Genomic DNA, 15,226 nt, shown 5'->3' with positions numbered 1-15,226 from the left:
CAAATTATTAAAGAGGACTACTGGTCCTAACTGGTCCAATGAGGATCAAGTGGATAACTAAATGCATTTTAAAATGTTGCAAAGCCACAATCTACTCATAAAACACTCACCATGAACTCCTGCACCAAGATGTTGCAATTGTCTTTCACACAGATGCGGAGCACTTTGATGAGACTCCCTTTGAGCATTAATGTCATCCTAAAGTATTATAACAAAGAAAACAGAGATTTGTGAACTTTTCAGTAGCACAGAAGAAAATGATCCCAGACAAAAACTTGACTTTTTAAACCAGTCAACATGCAACACCAGCATCTAGAAAGCAATATCAAAAATTCCTGTTTGACATCAACTTTATGGATATATAGTTTCCAGAACATTTATTTTTTTAAAAAGATCAATTTTTCTCAGTGGGCCAGTAAATGCATGACGGAAATTATGGCATCCTTTCGGTGGAATCAGTACTCACAGGTAATAGTTGACTGTTTCAATGGATGCAGCATAAAAATCTTTTACTGACCTAATGCAATACATATACACTTTGTAGTTAAAGAATTTTAAAGTTCTTACTGTCATCATGGCAGCTACATCCTTTAGCTTTGTGCCCTGTTCCCCCGATCACTTTGCAAACACTTTCAGCAGACTGTCAGAGAGAAACTCAGCTCCGTCAGAAACCTTGACTGTAAAGGCATGGTTGGGATGCACTGGAATGCTGCATTTCATCTGAAATGACATAAAATTATTTTGAAATAACAGCAGGCACTGTGCTTGGTTAATAATCAGTAATGTTTTGTTGAATAAAAACTGTGTTTCCAGATCTTATGGGATTAAAAAAATCCAAAGATGTTTATTTCTGATTTGCAACCCAAGAACCCACAAGTTACAACCTCATTTTAGTTCAAGTGTGCATTAATGTGAGTCCAGTAATCACCTTTCTGACAATACATACAGGTATAAGTCAAACCTATGGCAGATTTTGGATTTCTCAGTTGTATTAATAGGGTGGTCTATTTGAGTATGCATGCACCTAATAATTATAAAAAACCTATTATAATTAAGTTACAGAAACCTTAAGCGAAAATAGAATATACTTTCTTACCATAACACCTTGAACCCACAATCCATCAGCTGACTCCTGGTGAAATGCAGAATAGATGTGGTCTCTCAATGTGCATCAACAAAAACAAAAACAAAAGGACAGCAGGTGAGGGCAGGAGGGGTAGGGATGTAAGCTAGCATAATACCGCTGATGATATTAGCTAAAGCTGTTCAATGTCCAAAATCTCACTAACACCACGGTGCAGTAAATACACAATGTAACTGAAGAGTCAGTTGACAAATCTATTCACACAGAAAACCAAATTATGTTATGAGTGCCTCGTAATTAGGTTTAATGTGATATTACGGCTCTTGTGCCAAAGACAAATTCAAATGAAAAAGCGCCAATTCTTTGATAACAGATAAAACAGCAAATAAGCTAACGGCTCTTTTTTAGCATGTTACATGGCGGCACTTTAGACGTTTAACTACAGTTGGCTGAAATATGGTAAATATTAATTCAAAAAATCAAGACATACCAAAAAACGTAGAGTTGGCTGCTCGACTTGACTGAGATGGATGCATTTTTTAAACCACGATCCAAAGCCCGCGAGATGAAATCACGCGTGGTTTCACGAGATTTAACGTTGCTATCTTATTGACTTACTTCACCTGAACATGATATAAACAATTTAATACACCCTTTCTGCATATCATGTAGTTTTTACACTATATAGTTACATTTATCTTTAAAACATGAGGCAATTGTGTTAAATACATGCAAGATGCTTACATAAATCCAAGAGATGGCCAGTCCCTTTTTTTCAGTGTAGCTGCAAAAGGTGGGGTATTTTATAACGTTGTGACTACTGACAGGTAAGGTGAATAATACCGATTATCTTTTAGTCATGGCACCTGTTAGTGATTGGGATATATTAGGGAGCAAGTAAACATTTTGCTCTTAAATGTAGATGTGTTTATCAAAGAGGGTTTAGCGGCTAAAACAGGACAACACTGCTTAAAACCTTTCATGCTAGGTTGTGAGCCCACAAATTGAAAAGACCGCATTCAGACTTAAAGAACTGACAACATGTCAGACAGCAAAGAAACTACACAGATACGAATAAGGATGCTCTTTGAAATGTATTTTCTTTCCACGGCTCCATAATATCAATTCTACAAAACCACGTTTCTCAAAATTTAGTTGGTCTTTTTTTTGGAAAGCAAAAAACAAAAACAAAAACCAACTAATTCCAGTAGTTACACAACATAGTGGTTTCCTTCATCATGTCTGCATGTGTGTTTTTTGCAAGTCTAATAAATGTGTAATTGCTTTTCTTCATTCTCTGATAAGAACATTCTCACGCTAATTTTGCTGCATGCTGGTGGGGATTTCTCTCTTTCTAGGTAACCCGTCCCAGCCGACATCGTTGCACTATATGAGTCCATACCAAATGAATGCATATGCCATGGCCCTGAAGGCTGTGGGAGAAATTATCCAGGACTATGACAGTGACAAACTCTTCCCTGCGTATGGCTTTGGAGCTAAACTTCCCCCAGACGGCAAGATCTCCCACGCCTTTCCACTGGTGAGAGTCATGATTGAAACTGAGGGAGAGACTTTTTTAACTGTTTGTACTTGAAAATATTGACTTCATGGGCTATTTTTGTTAATGGTGGTGCAATTGTGAAAAGCGACCGCCTCTGTGCAGTAGTTAATCAATTTACTCTTGGTCAGTCAAATGAATGGTGTCATTAATGGTGAGCTGATGTAGCAGAAATCACAGTTAGGTCCATACATTTTTGGATTATTTGTACTTTTTTTTCTCAATTTTTTAACATTTCTTTTAGTCCTGCCACTGTACCCCACCACAGACAATAATAAAAATAAATCCAACAATCAAGATGTGATTGAAGTCCAAACTTTCAGATTAGGCATTCATTTAGGAATCACAGCTATTCCATCTGGTTCAGATTCACTGCCCATTTTCAAATACTCAAACATAACTGAGCAACTCATAAATAGCTTTAAAAAAAGCCTGTTCTCTCTTTATTCCACAAAAAATTTAGTAGATAAAAGATCTGGTTCCAAGTGCTGGACTTGGATTTAGTAGCTTTTCAATCAACCTCTCAATATGAGGTCCAAAGTTTTCTATTAGTCAACAATCTGGTACATTCTTAAAAAGAAGGAATGGAGGAAGGGCGCACTAGTGACTGCAGTTTGAGTTACAAAGAAGACTATTACAGAAGAAGCATTTAGTTTCCCTCGAGGAAACCATGTATATAACAACATAATGCACGAGTACATCCTTGTGAATGTACAGGCATGCACTTTGTACATACACTTGCACATGTCTGTAAACCACCCAATCAAATTGACTGCTTGTAAATCTAAGGTGGATATATAAGTTTTAACTCGTCTTGTTCACTATAGTTACTGTGAAACTCCAGTGTATGGATGCGTATATACTCTAGCTTTGAAAAACAAATGGGCATCACTTGATTAATGAAAATGTTTTCACTCAGCATTCCTTAAATAAACATATAGCAACACGATTAATGCTGACTTCTCTAGTCAAAGTGATGAGTGCTTTCATAATGTAATGGTTTATTCACTTGTCTCCCTGTGAAAGGACTCTAAAGCCAGGATGGTGCAGTCTGTGTTTTATCAAGATCGAAATGCATTGGAGCTATTTTTTATTGTCAACCTCGCAGGGATATTGTAATTAGACAAACAAGAAAATTCAAGTTACCAAAACGCTTGTTTAAATGAGTAAATCTGAGTAAAGCGAGTACCAACAGTTGAAAGCTGGGGAAAAACACAAATGTATCAAATCAAGTTCACTAAATGTTTTGTGTTTTCTGGGCATCTTCTTTTTTACATTGTGATGCACAAAAATGATAAAACAAACAACATGGACCATGCTCCAATAACCTGTGGAAATAATTGTACATTGCTGACTGGATGATGCAAATAACACAACTGTGAAACCTCTGAAAGCAGCAGGCTGACAGTGTTTATATAGCCACATTACTTATCTCAGATTTCAAACTTTGTTTACGTCTTGATGGTCATATTTTACTACAAAATCATTTCATTAAAGAAGTGTGGGCACCTTAATGCATTTCATGAATGAAAAACAAAAGCCTGTTTTTCCTTCAAACATTCACATATCCTGTGGCACCAACAGACCTGCAGTGGAATGGTGAGACTTTAGTCAGTTTGTAATCTGATATTTCTAGTGATGTCAATGACAACAATATAATTTTTGGATCAGAAAATGGATATTTATTAACATATACTATATTTTACGCAGCTTATGAGTGGATCCAGAGGTTGCATGACATAAAGGAAAGGCTTTTTTTATACAGCAACTAAATAATAAATTAAGGTCTGTTGGCCTTTCTAACTTGGACACATGAAATATTGATATGTTATGTTAACCCATCTGCTGGTTAGACCACATAAACTCCAAGTATTTAGTTTGGTCTAAATGTTAAAACAGTTTACTCAGTCTGACACGTCTGTTCTCATTTTGCAGCGCTCTGCACTCTAAACTGTTGGAACACAAAGTAATCCCTTAGACTGCTTCACTACAGTTAGATGTCGACTTGCAATATTATGTGAATAGTTTTTTCTGTTTTCATGGAACAACAGAAACTTCAGTTAAACATCTGCTTTTTCCAAGTTCACCATATTCATAAAGCTTAAAAACAGGTGTGAAGTCAGATTAACTTTTTTATTTTTGGTTGACATGTGTCAGCTCTGACTCACACATTCAGCATTGTAGTCTTGCTTCCATTTCTACTTGTGCATTGCTGTACAGTAGAATCACTGTGGAGATGTAAACTGGCTGTTTTGATGCATTAGAGTACCAGCTCTAGTCTGAGCCCTTCCCAAATGACTGAGTTACTCCTTCTATTACTAACTGTGAGCCCAGACCTTATGGTCACCCATTGTAGGAGAAATTAAGATACGCCAGTATGGGAGAAATCTGTTCTCTCTTTCTAGTCCCTGTCAGGACTCTTGCTGCAGCATTTTGGATTAACTGAAGGCTTTTCGGGGAGTTTTTAGGACATCCTGATAATAACAAATTACACTGGTCCAGCCTTGAAGTAATAAATGTATGAACTAGTTTTTCAGCATCACTCTGAGAAAGGATATTTCTCATTTTAGAGATATTGCGCAAATGTAAACAGAATTGGTCCTAGCACTGAACCCTGTGGAACTCCATAATTAACCTTAATGTGTGAAGAAGACTCTCCATTACATGAACAAATTGGAGTCTGTTAGACAGATAAGATACAAACCACTGCAGCGCAGTACCTGTAATACCTGCAGCATGTTCATCTAAAATTTCCTCAGAAGTCAGTGTGCCATATGATTGCATTAGCAATAAATTTAATAACGCTCTATATTAACAGTTACACACTATATAGAACAACTTTATAGAATTATATTTATTCCCAGATGTTGGCAGCTATCAGTGAATAGTTTTCAGCTATTTTGAAACAAAAAAAAAGACACTTTTTATCAATAACAGCAAATGAACTGTACAACAGAAAATACAAATGCCATTTATGGTCTCCTCACAACAATGATAAGAAAAATAAACTGGGCCAATATGGCATGTTTGTTAATACAGAGATACACATGTTAATGTGATCCCACTCAGAGACTCAGGTCTCCGAGTGTCCAGCATTCAGACGGCTACCTGAGGACTCATGTGAGAGAAAATCTGCTCACACAGATATTCGAGCCAAACACTGTCAATAAGGCCTCTGCAATGTTCTGAAGACAGTTAAACTTGTCAGGTAGTGATGTCCAGCAGGTGAACATGCAGCTCCATGAACACGCACAGCTGTGGATTCCAGCTGTGTTCGTAGTTCTGCAAACTTTGACCCCACAGAGTCGAGCTTTTCAGTTCAATCAGCTGCATGTCGATGTCCTCTGTGTCCAACCAGTTAACAAATCCTGCTGCTCATTAAGGCTTTCTGGTTTGATCAGAAAATAAAACATTGGTCCAAACACCTGAAAGTCCCAAAAACACATTGTGAATTCTGTCTCGAGTCTACGGATGTATCCGTGTATTTCCGCGGTGTTGATGCTGTGCTGAGCGGAAAGCTCCTGAAACTTTTGAAGTGTTGGAATGTGGAAAGCTAACAACGTCCCTCTCACCAGTAGGCAAAGTTATTTTTAGCCAATTACATGTTTAATCTGGTAGTTGGGGCTGTTAACTAAGACACCGTCATTAAGAATTGGCACAACTATGCGAGCTGATTTGCGATGTGCACCGCTGGCCCATTTATTTTTTAACGCACCTCCTCAGATTAACTCACTGCGTGTCGTGCCCAGGGCTGGACTGGGACAACAAAACAGCCCGGGCATTTTGACTAGAGACCGGCCCCCCAGGTATTAAAGCCATAAAGCCTTTGAATGAAAAGAAACGCTGTGGTGACAGTGATGTACAGTCTTGTTGGTATATATGTATGATTTCTATACATTTTACATCAGATAAAAAGTTGGTTGTAACCTTCAGATAATTATTTAATAACAGCCAGACATTTTAAATGAGAATAAGAAAGTATTTCTTTGTGCCCCCCTTTCCCTGTTAATGCTCTACCTGGCCCCTGGCAAAACTTTGCTAGACCCGCCCCTGCACAGTTACCAGCTGTCAGCTACGTAAAAAAGGATCCTGGTGTTATTTGTCTCTCAGAAACAGTTCATAACTTCCCTTCAACTCATTCATGTCACCTAAAAGGTAAACCTGTTTCTCCATCACCTGTTCAGCTCTGATGATTCAGTAAGGACATCTCCTGGTTTCATCTTCATGTTTCCCTCTCACCAGATAACCAAACGATATCATGACCAGCAGCTTTTATGGCTGTGGCTCCAGCAAACATCAGCTGATACTAGAAATTAATATTAAATAAATTCTAACAACAGCTGATCAAGCTTAAACTGCTGTTGTTTTTTTAGCGCGACATCTGCTGGTTTCCTCTTTCTGGTGCAAAGTGAGCGATAAACAAACAAGAGAGAAAAGCCGATCAGCTGATCACTGATCAGTTTCATGATTGAAGTAGCAACAGGAGAGGCAGGGGGAGAGAATGAGAGAAGAAGAGGCAGCTGTGCAGCAAAGACAGAATAACTCCAGCTTTGTGTCTTTTTTTCCATTCTAGCTGCGTTCCTTTTCAGCTCAATACGAAACACGTAATATTTTCTCTGAATACGAGACAATTCGTTTTTTTACGGGACGGTTGGCAACTCTACTAACTAACTCTTATAAATAAAGTTCACTATCAGTAACATCATAGCTGTAGAGAAACTCTGTCATGCTAGCTAGCACGCAGTACGAGTTACTGTAACTGACGGTAAAAAGTCAGCACAACGAAAATAAACTCCACCTAAACTTGGTTTATATCTGACCCAGATAGACTGCAGGTCATAACTTCTTACCTGAAGTTCAGTTCACCTGACACTCAGACCGGCGGCTGCCTCGGGTCTCTCCTCTCCTGCCTCCCCTTTCCCTCATCCACCTGCTGGCCAGCAGCTAAACATCGGCCAGCATCTGGCCAATCCACCACCTTTCATTGTTTATACTGTCACAAGAGAAAAACAAAAATAAAAAAACAAACACCATCGGCCCATACCCGGTATGTCCGATGGCCAGTCCCGCTATGGTCGTGCATCAGTTAACCCTTTGCGTGCCAGCTGTGGCACATGTGCCCAGGGTCGCTGACCCCTGTTCTAATCGCTCTAATAGGATATTATGGTCGAAAGTATCGAACGCAGCACTGAGGTCTAGCAGGACAAGCACAGAGATGAGTCCACTGTCAGAGGCCATAAGAAGATCATTTGTAACCTTCACTAAAGCTGTTTCTGTGATGAGCTCTGAAACCTGACTGAAACTCTTCAAATAAGCCATTCCTCTGCAGATGATCTGTTAGCTGTTTGACAACTACTCTTTCAAGGATGTTTGATATAAAGGAAGGTTGGAGATTGGCCTATAATTAGCTAAGACTGCTAGGTCTAGAGATGCTTTTTGAGTAAAGGTTTAACTACAGCCAGCTTGAAGGCCTGTGGTACATAGGCAATTGTCTGTGAAGGTTCTCGATCATACAGGCCATCTTCACCCAAAACCTTGGCTGATTGTGACCTACAGCCGTTTTCACACCTTGGCTCGTGTGATTAGGTAGAGGATCAATATGGGGTCCATGTCCCTCTTGGGGGACACTCCCATAGGGCTTAAATCTGGGACTCTCCACCATTTGACATTAGAACTGAAGAAGTTTCTCGGATGAGACGTGAAATGTCTTCAAGCTGCTTAAAGAAGTCCAGACGCTTTTCTTTCTGAGCTCCTTAGACTATATAGCCGATTATTAGAGAAAGGTTGATCATATTTGATATTGAAGCATTAATTAATGGCAGGACTTCTTTGAGCAGTTTTAGATAATATTACATCTGCGAGATAATTATGATAAATTTTTTCTCTAATGGTTGAAATTTTATTGGTGAAGAAGTCCATGAAGTCATTACTAGTTAACGTTAAAGGGATGGTTGGCTCAACAGAGCTCTGACTGTTTGTCAGCCTGGCTACAGAGCTGAAGAGAAACCTGGGGTTGTTCTTATTTTCTTCAATCAGTGATGAATAGTAAGATGTTCTGGCTTTGTGGAGGGCTTTCTTATAAAGCAGCAAACTATTTCTCCAGGCTAAATGATGATCCTCTAAATTTGTGACACGCCATTTCCTCTCCAGCTTACGAGTCATCTGCTTTAGGCTACGTGTTTGAGAATTATACCACGGAGTCAGGTACTTCTGATTAGAGACCTTAGTTTTCACAGGAGCTACAGTATCCAGAGTCGTACGGATTATATTCTTAAACTTAGTTACAGCGCTTTAAGAAAGACATCTACTGTGATAAAGTCTACTCTCCACCGCTGTGTAATCAATTATTGTAAATGTAAATGTTATCAGGAAATGATCAGACAGGAGAGGGTTTTCAGGAAACACTGTTAAATGTTCAGTTTCTATGCCATATGTTAAAACAAGATCTAGAGTGTGATTAAAGTGGTGGGTGGGTTCTTTTACATTTTGAGAGAAGCCAATTGAGTCTAATAACAGATTAAATGCCATGTTGAGGCTGTCATTTTTAGCATCTACATGGATGTTAAAATCACCCACAATAATTATTTTATCTGAGCTCAGAACTAAATTAGATAAAAAGTCTGAGAAATCAGACAGAAACTCTGTGTAAGGCCCAGGTGGACGATAGATGATAACAAGTAAGACTGGTTTCTGAGTTTTACAGCTGGGGTGGACGAGGCTAAGCATCAGGCTTTCAAATGAATTAAAAGTCTGTCTTGGTCTTTGGTTGATTGAAAGGCTGGTGTGAAAAATTGCTGCCACACCGCCCCCTCAGCCTGTGCTTCAAGATTTCTGGCAGTTAGAATGACTCGGGGGTAGGGATGGGTACCGGTGTCCGGTGCCATGTTCTGACATAAACGGTAGTAACCAGACCGAAAAGCAGCGCACATTTCGGTGCTTTATTTCGGTGCTTTTTTTTCCTGAGCTGTGATACACTTCTAGCCAATCATTTTACGTTTCTGAGGATAGTAGGCGGGGCCAGGTACGTACGTTCAGTTAGAGCAGAGCTACAGATTAAAAATGCCCAAGGCAAAGCGGTCAAAGTCTGGCTGTACTTCACAGCAAAAGATGCAAACTCAGCAGCAACAAGTGCTTTAAGCTGATACTGTGATACTGTCAAAGGAGGTAACACCTCAAATCCGATGAAACACCTGGCGACGCATAGCGTTTTTTTTAAAAGCCGAGAAATGCGCCGTATTTGATAGCTTGCTGCGAGACCTCACACCGAGCACATCTACTGTGGGTGTGGTGCCTGTTATCTGACCCGGAGTTAGCAACATCCCCCAAAAACCCGAAGAGGAGAGTCCTGGCCCCTAGCCCTGCCAGTGTAGCAGAAATGATGAGGATGATGATGCAGCAGCAGCCGTTCTTCTCTGAGTGAGTAGCTTAATGTTGTTCGTGTGTAATTTACGTTGAGTAGGCTAACCACGTTATTACATTAATGCATGTAAGGTGAACTAGCAAACATCATCATGGCTACATGCGGCTGTCCTCTTGTTTGATGGCAGATACTCCCTTCACCCTGGCCAAAAAGGCTAAAATGACCAAAGAAAAAGTGGAAAACAGTTAAACATGAGAGGTTTTTGGACAAAGTTTGTGTTTTTTCCATTGTTTAAGCACTGCTTCCAGCCAAGAGTGATACCATATATGCCCCATAGCTGCAGAAAAGGCTAACATTGTTATCTTTTTACAAAAAAACAGCTGAACATGAGAGGTTTTAGGACCAATTTTGTGTTCTCCATTCTTTAAGCACCGGCAGCGTTTCAAAAGTACCGGTTTGGCACCAGTATCGGACAAAACCTAAACGATACCCATCCCTACTCGGGGGTGTTGATTCATTTAAACTAAGATAATCTTCCTGCTGCAACCAGGTTTCTGTAAGGCAGAGTAAATTGATTTGTTGATCAATTATTAAGTCATGTACTAACAGAGACTTGGAGGAGAGAGACCTAATGTTTAATAATCCACATTTCACTGTTTTATTCTGCGGTGCAGATGTGGATACTGTATTGTTCTGTCTTTGGGATTTTTTTATGTTTAAATCATTTTTTGCTGGTTTTTAGTTTGTTTTTTGTCTGTTTGGGAGCTGACACAGTCTCTATGGGGATGGTGTTTTGGGAGAAAACAGGAGGAGTTAAGCTGCAGAGAGGCGTGTAAGACTGCAACTCAGCTTCCTGGTCCCAACTCTGGATAGTCAAGTTTTAGGGGCTTTAATAAATTTAGGCAGGTTTCTAGAAATGAGAGCTGCTCCATCCAAAGTGGGATGGATGCCGTCTCTCCTAACAAGACCAGGTTTCCCCCAGAAGGTTACCCAATTATCTATAAAGCCCACATTGTAGGGAGCTAATTACTGACACTTGTTTCTGTGATTTTGTACTTCTTGTCACTAAACATAATAGTGATCTATGGTCACTACTTGTCACGGCCATAGACTGACCAGTAAATTAAGAGCTTCAGCTGTCATTTTACCATAACATTATAATACAGCATCATCTTTACTGTAGATCCCGTGCCACTTTCTTTCCATCTCATGCTCAACTTTTCCTTAGCTAATGAACAACAGCCAGAGAAAGCTGAACTTCTCCTGAGGCAGTGAGTCATCCCAACCCGGAGTGGGTACTCCATTCCTTTTTGACTGAAAATCATGATGTCAGACTCAGAGGGGCAAATTCTCATTCCAGCCATTCACTCTAATACTGCTAGTTGGTGATCATTCTCAATGACGCTAAGATCATTCAAAAACCAAATATGTGATGTCTTTGTGATAGTTACAACAAACTAAGATATCTCTGATTAAGAAACTAAATTGCAGTTTAAACTGAAACTTCTGATTCAACAAAATGAGGGGCACACAGCCAGTGTCGAGAGTAATCATAAGTGTGTTTGATTTTGTGAGCTGTCAAATCGGCACGCTTTCTAAAGTCTGGATCCACGCTGCCAGCTCAGGATATCCAGAGGACATTTCATGAAGTTATTTATCATCATTTATAATCATGGATTAACGGTTCTAATTAGCATTCAAATTAACATTTAAATGAGTAAGATAATGTACCTGGTGAGCTCAAATTATCCCTCACAATGCATGAAACATCATGCAGCAATATAATCTGGAACAACTTGTTCAGTCAATGGAAAGAGGGCTTGTATAATTCTCCAGTTATAAACATTGTGGAGTAGTCTTGTGAAGCTGATGACTGAAGCAGAGAGAAGGAACAAAAGGTAGGAGGGTAAAAAACACAGTGAATCACGCTGAGAGAAAAGTTCATGTGTTTGATGGTTTGGGACTGATGGAAAAATAATAGCGTAAACAGACAGGCAGCTACAGTGAATGACATTTTACAGAAGGACAGCTTAGCTCAGCATTGTCCACCAACAGGATGGCAATGCTAACAGTGTGAAAGCAGAGAAAGGAAAAAACAATCACGTGTGCTGTGATTCCAGAAAGTGGTCTCCTAGTTTAGAAGAAATTCAGAGCAAAGTGGGTAGGAAGTAAACACGGAAAAGGAGTCTTTTTGTTGTTCTAAGGCTGCAGGCAAAGATTAGTAGGAGGGTTTAAGAAAACCGTATTATTACCAGATCTTTTTATATGGGAGTAAACATCCCAATGACATGCCTCAGGTCTTTCATTAGTGCACTGGAAATATTTCTTACTCGAGTTTTTTCTGACCTGAAACTGTCAAGTTTTGTCAAGTCCCAAGATCCCCTTGGCTCTCTCCCAGTCAGAAATCAGAGGTGTGCGAGTGAGTGTCAGCACACTTTGCATAACTTTCTCTCATTTCCACGTGAGCAGCCATTCAATCAGCTTTCCCAATTAGAGTTCACCTCAGCGTGACAAATCCCAGACCCACGCCACACTGAGGCAACTATTGTCAACTGCAAAGTGTTAGCATTTGGTCTTATAAAAGACGACTTATGTAGGACAGATCATTGGGCCAGTTACTGAACAGCAAGTCAATGGGATTTTTTTTTTTTTTTTACATTTTTTAAACTGACTAAATGCCCATATTTGGTTATTTAAAGTGCAACCAATGAGGACAATCTGAAACTTTGAGCAGGGACCCCGGTGTCTTTCACAAGGACACTGCTTCAGGGCTCAGACCATCAAGCCCAAGCTAATGGCCAAAATGAAAGAGCATTACAGTAAACCCAAAATATAGCAAACTAAGTAACACCGGGTTCTGATGTAGAACAATTGTCTGTATTAAAGTCATTTAATTTATAGATATAAATTGAAATTTCATTAAATAATTTAAAAGAAATCATTTAAAAATAACCCAACTTGGGATAAATAAAGTATTTCTTGTTCTTATCAGTATGAGCTATAGCTATAATGGACCTCATAGTGGTCCTTTACCCACTGTCAGCCTGCCAGTTTTCTTACCTGCATGATCCCATATCTAGAAACAAGCTGTTTATTGTTGAAAGGCTTAATAATAGTAATGTACTTAATACTAGTTTTATAGCTAATCTGTTTCCAGTGTTAAATGTTGTGTCTTTGAGTTGGATCCATTATGTTATTGGATCATAATCACTGACTCACTAATATGTACATAAATTTAATGTTGCAGCCGGAGATGATTTAAATGTCTTTTATTCTGCTGGATATCTTTAGCTATAGTAATAAAGTATCATATGTTAGTAGATTTATGTTAAAATCTGCAAAATAACAAATATAATATGAACCGTCCCAGACAAAATGCAGTGGAGTCAGAGTTAAAACTATAATAAAAAGTTATGTTAGAGTTTAATTAACACAATCTAAGAAACAGTTTTACTTCCTTTAAATAAAACTATATTATTAAACAGAAACTTCAGTCTCAGTGGAAATAATTAAAAAGTATAGTCTTGGGGACAGATAGCAGAAGGCCTCAGAGCTTTGGAAAGAAAGAGATGATTAGCTGTAAGTAACTACTACATCAGGTCACTGCAAAGGAAATGTCAGCATTTCAATAATGTGCCACTAACACTCGAGTATCTACAAATGCTGAATGAGGATAAAATGAGGCGACATACAGTCTGAATGACTGCTGTTTTTTTATACTAACTGGATAGAGGTCTGTATTCATGTTGGATAATTCCACTCTATTCGGCTTAGGAAGTTTCCCTGCAATGTCAATATGAATAATATTATAAAAGGAGAATTTCAGCAACAACAGAGCACCAAGGACCTGCATTGGTAAACAAACACTTAAAATGCACCAGAATAAAATCATAATACAAATTCAGTGTGTAGCAGGAAAGCAAAACATATTCTTGTATTCATTAATCACCTCGTGAATTATTCCTAGTAACTAATAACTTTCTTACTTTATATACCTCTTGCATGTCCTCTGAGGACAGGAACCTTGCAGGGTGCAGCACGAGCAAAGGTTGAAGCACAGAATACGCAACTCCCACAATAGAAAACCTGGAGGCTAAACTTGAACAGAACACAGTTCACATAGAATCTGCCATTCATCACAGGGTCAGTAAGTCCGTTTGTGAAGGTGGGATCATAATAATATTCTGACCAAGGAGAATTTGTTTTAGACAGGAGTAGAGATCAGGAAGAGGTTGATTAATTTTACTGGGTTAAAATGTTTGTGTGAATAAATGTGAGGTGCACAGTGATGAACTGAGAATTTACAAAAGTAAAAGTAATACAAAGGAACAAAAGCAAAACTGAGGAGACGTTTTCTCTATGATGTGTGTGTGTGTGTGTGTGTGTGTGTGTGTGTGTATTGATTATTGGTTGCTTCTCAAGCTATAGTGTATGGTGAATAATAGCTATGTACATCAGCAGTATGTAAACAAAGATAATTAGCTTTTGAGGAGACCATACAGATGAAATTGCCAGTCAAACCAGTAGAAAAATATTCTACTTTATCCCCTTGGGGTTAGAGTGCTATAAAATTTAAATATAAGGACGTAAAGGTAAGTCATTGAATGTTGGCGTCAGTATGAATGTTCCCTCACAAAGTGAATTTTCTTCTCTGCAGAACTTTAACTCCGAGAACCCAAACTGTGTTGGCATTGAAGGTGTACTAGAGGCTTACTTTCAGAGCCTGCGAACTGTTCAGCTGTATGGTCCAACCAACTTTGCTCCTGTCATCAACCAAGTGGCTCGGTGAGAGACAAAGCTTTACTCACACACATTCTCTCATTGTAAGACAGAAATATCTTCTCATGCAGGAATACTTTTTACATTCAAACTCACCCAAAGGGCCCATAATAACTTCATATTCAAGTCAATTAAGTTTTATTTATAGCCAAGTTACAACAGTCACCTCGAGGCACTTTACACGAGTATATATATCTTAGTAAGGCAAAGATCCTACAATAACAGAGAGAAAACCCCAACAATCAACACTCTATAGTCAACTGTTAGGGGTATTATAACTAAGTGGACACGATTGGAAATGACACTAATTCAGCCATGAAGTGGAAGGCCACACAGCGGGGGTCAGTGGATGCTGAGGCGCTAACTTCCTGCAGAGCCAATCGGTACAGACCTCTAAACTTCATGTGTCTCCATGGAATCGAGCAGCCAAGCAGCTTCATTTGGG

The 15,226-nt window shown here is 39.0% G+C and overlaps 2 protein-coding genes across 7 annotated transcripts in view; one reads left to right on the top strand and one right to left on the bottom strand.

The window, feature by feature from the left end:
- LOC309706775 (transcriptional repressor scratch 1-like) overlaps positions 1-7,511 on the bottom strand; it is a 409,990-nt gene extending 402,479 nt beyond the window's left edge. Inside the window, exon 1 of the mRNA XM_082533611.1 lies at positions 7,493-7,511. The gene's annotated coding sequence lies outside the window, so the exon portion shown is untranslated. The remainder of the gene's footprint in view (positions 1-7,492) is intronic.
- The window catches only part of LOC309706770 (copine-9-like), a 186,982-nt gene that overhangs the window by 141,126 nt on the left and 30,630 nt on the right, over positions 1-15,226 (top strand). For all 6 annotated transcript variants that reach the window (XM_082533603.1, XM_082533598.1, XM_082533602.1 and 3 more), the window contains 2 exons: positions 2,443-2,624; positions 14,660-14,787. In XM_082533603.1, the coding sequence (XP_082389729.1) occupies positions 2,443-2,624; positions 14,660-14,787 (310 nt within the window). The remainder of the gene's footprint in view (positions 1-2,442; positions 2,625-14,659; positions 14,788-15,226) is intronic.

Source organism: Aulonocara stuartgranti, assembly GCF_965226115.1.
Source record: "Aulonocara stuartgranti genome assembly, chromosome: 5".
NCBI classification, from domain to species: Eukaryota; Metazoa; Chordata; class Actinopteri; order Cichliformes; family Cichlidae; genus Aulonocara; species Aulonocara stuartgranti.
This window is presented reverse-complemented; position numbering and strand designations above follow the sequence as displayed.